Raw genomic sequence first — 5,169 nt, 5'->3', positions numbered from 1 at the left:
TTGGCTGACTGGCCGATAGATGGCAGTAGTGTTGCCAGATGGGGTAGTCTAAAAAATCCCCAAAACTTACGGTAAAAAAATCCCCAAAACAGCACAGAAATCCCCATTTCCACAAATATATTTTCTTCTGACCATGTAGGCTCTAATAATATAGAAATTACTCACTATACTTCATATAAGTATAAGCAAACTAATTGCAACAATATAAAGGTTTACTCATCTCTGTTTCTTTTTCATAGAAATTTGTGCAGAATATCCCATCAGACATCCAAAATTCCCAAATCTAGGGATAAATTCCATAAATGGCAACACTGGATGGCAGCACTGTCATTGACAATCTACTCGGAGGGGCGTTCCCCATCAACACTAATTTGCCCGCCGCGTTCAAATGTCAAACGAGGTCACACCCAGCAAGGCTGGAGGTCACGGCTATAAGCATTTAAGTAATATCATCATTATTATATAACATGATATATATATCCCTATTAAGATTGTGTTAATAATCTAATAACTGCGTACAAAACTGCTTACAAAAGCTAGCCTATGTAAAGCAATACCAGAATCCAAGGAAATGATGATGATGATGATTATTATTATTATTATTATTATTATTATTATTATTATTATTATTATTATTATTATTATTATTATTATTATTATTATTATTATTATTATTATTATTACAAGCTAAGCTATAAGTCTAGTTGGAAAAACAATATACCATAGAAGCCCAAGAGTTCCTACAGTGAAAAATAGCCGTGAGGAAAAGAAACCCGGAAATAAATAAATTACAAGAGAAGTAATAAACAAATGAAATAATATATTCCAAGAACAGTAAAAATGACATCATTAGCTGTACAGTCTAAATACTATACGTTTACATCAATCAGAAATGCGGTATTTGGTGTGATGGAATAAATCAACATTGAAATTTCTTGTTATGCTGTACCAATAATAGTATCTATGGATTGGATTTTTTTTTTCTTTTGAAATATCAAGAATAAAGCAGAGGCAATGAAGCCCTTGTGTATAAAGATGTTATTTTGAAAGCTTGAGGCAAGCAAGTACGATGGTGTGTGGGAAGCACTATCACCTTTACTCTTTAAGAGTATTAACTTTAACTTTTGGGGATGGCTCATGTAATGGTGTTATTGTTATCTTTATTGTTGTTGTTATAACGTGGCAGAAGATTTGATACGCGATTACCGATTCTATGCAGTGCTCCATTAACAAAGAAGTATTAAGAGATAAAAAATGTCTCCGTTCAAATCTGCAATAAAAACTTATACACGTGTCTGATGCAAGCGGAAATTAACCACAATGTGACTGGGGCATTACTTAAGTTGATACTTTTTTCCTTATGAAATATTGTGAACCTGCGATAGCGTGGATTTGACAACTAACGAAGTATTACGCTCTGTGACTCTTTAAATATTTAAAAGGGCTTTTCCGTGTTTGACCAAAGACAGTAAAGGATTTTAATTGTGTTTGACAGGACCAGGAAAACAGCCCTAGCTTTAGGTAAAGCTAAAGTAAATTTGATCATTGGTATAGAACAGCATAATGTGACCAGATTTTTTTTTCTGTTAAAGCTGGACATTTCATATATATATATATATATATATGGACTAGTAACGACTGATGACGATGACGATTATGTTGATGATACACACACACACACACACACACATATATATATATATATATATCATATATATATATATATATATACATATGTATATATATATATATATATATTATATGTATATATATACATATGTATATATATATATATATTCGAAGGAAACGCAATTTTTTTTCGGAAATACATGTTTTAGCACAAAAATGTTTTACCATCCGTAACTGTAACAGAACCAATATTTCATAGTAGTTCAAGATAATTGAAGAGTAATATGAAAATTGTTCTTGGTAGAATTCTATTGATTTTCTTCTGTAATTGTTCATTTGTTTTACTAAAGCTTTAATTTAAGACAATGTTAAATTGTTGACGAATCTACAAATTAAACACTAATTGTTGAATCTTTGTTATATTACAAATACATATTTTACCTTGGAGGAGGATAAATGTTCTTTTCATAGTTAGAATTGAAGTAATTTACCCTTTCAAGAATATTACTTTTATTCTTAGGAAAATAATTTCGAGAGATGACTCATTTCCATGATTATTATTATCTTATATTATTATTAGTTTATTATTACTAGGGACTCAACCGAGTTTAGCAGTACCAGCTGAACTCGGTTGAGTCCCTGGTTAGGCTGAAGGAACTTAGAGAGTAGAGGTCCCCTTTTTTTTTTGTTTCATTGTTGGTGTCGGCTACCCCCCAAAATTGGGGGAAGCGCCTTGGTATATGGATGGATTATTATATTATATCATTGATATATTTTTTATTATTACTATAATCACTATTATATTATTATACTCTTTTTATATTATATCCTTATATTATTATTATTATATCATACTTTATAATTTTACTATTATACTACTATTTTATAATTTATTATTGTTTTATTATCATTTTATATTTCTATTATTATTATAATTCTATTTTTATCATTATTATTATTATTATTATTATTATTATTATTATTATTATTATTATTATTATTATTATTATTATTATTATTATTATTAGCTAAGCTACGTCACGAAATGGAATAGCAGGATCCTATAATCGCAACAGGAAAAATTTACCAACTGAGTAAAATAAGATAAGGAAGTAATCAAACTATATATGAGAGGCAGTTAGTTAAAAATGTATATCTTAAGATCAGTTAAAAGTTCAAAATGTATAATATCTTAAAATCATTTACAAGTAATCTTTCCTTCACTGTTATAGCTCACAGAAATTATTCAGAGGTCCTGTGAATTTTTATTCTAGCATAAATCCATAAAAGTTTATAATATGAATGATACAACTACTGCTTCTGGTTACTCATATTCTGTTTTGTTTACTTAACGGGAATCATAGGAAACATGAAAATCGACTCACAGGAACACAGTATTTTAAGGAAACAAACTGATGGGGATTGAAACATTAATTGAAAATTAAAAGTTCTATGGCAAAAGAACATCTTTCTCAATGAAATGATCAATCAAAAGCCTTCGTTTCAACTATTCTTTTTCCCGTCCTCAAGATTCGTAGGAGCCACATGAGAATCCCACACGATCCTCTCTTCGTAAAATTTGATAACAAGCTGAGGACATCGATGATGATCCTCCTTCGTTGGCACCAGATCGGCTTCATTGATCCCTTCCATTTAATTAGGAACAGGTTCTCTCCCCCGAACTGAGTAGCTCCGAGGATCCTCTCGGCTTTCAAGCCCCTGTCAAATCCCAGACGCAAAGATTTTTTTCTCCTTCTTTTTCTTTCCGTTTACTTTCAAAATCTATAATCATGTCGGGGAGGTCCAGATCGGTGGCGGACTCCCAGGTGTTTTCTTCGCTGCCATAACCCTCCATTTCAGGTAGTACTCCAGCTTGCCATCCCGGACTCTTCGGTCCAGGATTTTCTCCGCGATGGCCTCCAAGTTCTTGGTGAGGATGGACGCCCGGATCTTCTTTCTCCCCTTGTCACGAGAACGGGGACAAGCTTTGGGGAACGGACGGATATCCTCAGGAGTAATGGTGGCAGAAGATCCTGAAGGTCCTGGAGTTGGCTCACTCACAGAAGGTGAAGGTTCCTGAGATGGCCGCCTGGGAGGAGACGAAAGATCTGCATCCAAAGCACGGTCCAAATCAGGTAGCTCCTCGCCAGTGTGCAAAGGTTGCTCCGTGACCTCTGCCCCAGCAAACGCTTCATCTGGGAAGATGCTGCGGTTGATGGGTCAGATGCCAGTCACAGAAAACCCACTCAGGATGTTGGAAGGAGTGGCGCTTCTGATCCATGCCTTGGACGCAAACTCTGGCAGCATGTGCTCCGTGATGCCAGTGTGGGGTGCATGAGAGAGAAGTCAGACTGAAATGACCTCAGGTACGTCTTGAATGGGCCATAGACACTCACATCCAATGACTGGAACTTTAACGTCGTGTGGGGCGGCAAAGTGACAATAACTATGCCATTGTCAATGGCATAATTAATGACATAGATATTCAAGTGACACACAGTATTGTCTATGATAAGAATGATTTTGTCGTCCACACTACAAAAAGTCTTATCATGGACATGCTGGAGTGTCTCCAAGAAACATTTTCCATTCATCCACCCATTCAGATGCAATATACTCTTGGACCCATCAATTGTACCTCTCATGAACGAGTCGTTCCATCTCTTTCTGGGGATTATAAAAACTGGAGGGATGTAATGTCCTGCAGCATTTACAATTCTAACAAAAGTCATGGTGGCACCTCGTTCCTGCGAAACCTGGGATGCAACAGGCTGGCCTCTCTCACACACAACCTTTACCGGCTTCAGCACAGTCGACAAGCATTTCTCGTCCAAGTTGTAGATCCGGTCGGGACTGACACAGTACTTCTCCATTGCCTCGGTATACGCCGTGAAAAAACAGTCCACACTAACCTTATTGAAGGCTGTGGCCCGTGCAATGGATATACCCTCTGAAGTCTTCAACTTGAGCTCGGGATGACGAGACATGAAGCCATAATACCAGTCCCTGGTAGCCATCTTCTCTTCCTCCCGGGCTGGAGGAATCGACTTGCTGCCACAAGCTACAGCGTAGGTATAGGCCATCCTACGAAATTCCGTCGTAGGAAGGGCATAGAACATCTTCCCTATCTTGATAGCATATGCGGAGATGTGGATCTCCTGTTCTTAGCTGAAAACCCTATGGGAGTTCTGTTGTATGGGCACAAAAGTCTTGCCATCGGAAAATTTCTTTGACCTGTTGAAGGCATCTTGCCAACAAAACAAAGCATTAGGCTACAGTCATAACCAATTAAGCCTTAACCTAAAACAAAAACATTAGCCTTAAGTCATGTAGAAAATGGCTTAGAGATAGGCTTTTGCTGTAAGCTTTTTACTTTTTCAATGTGTGCTTCTCCTATTTTATTTCAAGATAATATCACATACGGCATCCTTACCAAAGAAACCTTAGCTTTACCGCAAATTAAAGTTGTTGAATCGATTTGTATCAAGTTTGATTACCATGCACCTAATTAGCAGAAAATATGCTATGTTAGCATACACT

At 35.9% G+C, this 5,169-nt stretch overlaps 1 protein-coding gene across 1 annotated transcript; it reads right to left on the bottom strand.

The window, feature by feature from the left end:
• Window positions 1-3,875: 3,875 nt before the first annotated feature.
• Window positions 3,876-4,748, bottom strand: LOC137623597 (uncharacterized). Its single transcript, XM_068354431.1, has one exon. The coding sequence runs from the start codon at window positions 4,746-4,748 to the stop codon at window positions 3,876-3,878; it is 873 nt and encodes a 290-aa protein (XP_068210532.1).
• Window positions 4,749-5,169: the final 421 nt, after the last annotated feature.

This window comes from Palaemon carinicauda, chromosome 30 (assembly GCF_036898095.1).
Source record: "Palaemon carinicauda isolate YSFRI2023 chromosome 30, ASM3689809v2, whole genome shotgun sequence".
Taxonomy (NCBI): domain Eukaryota; kingdom Metazoa; phylum Arthropoda; class Malacostraca; order Decapoda; family Palaemonidae; genus Palaemon; species Palaemon carinicauda.
Note: the sequence above shows the minus strand (reverse complement) of the source record. Positions and strands in the feature narration are given on the sequence as shown.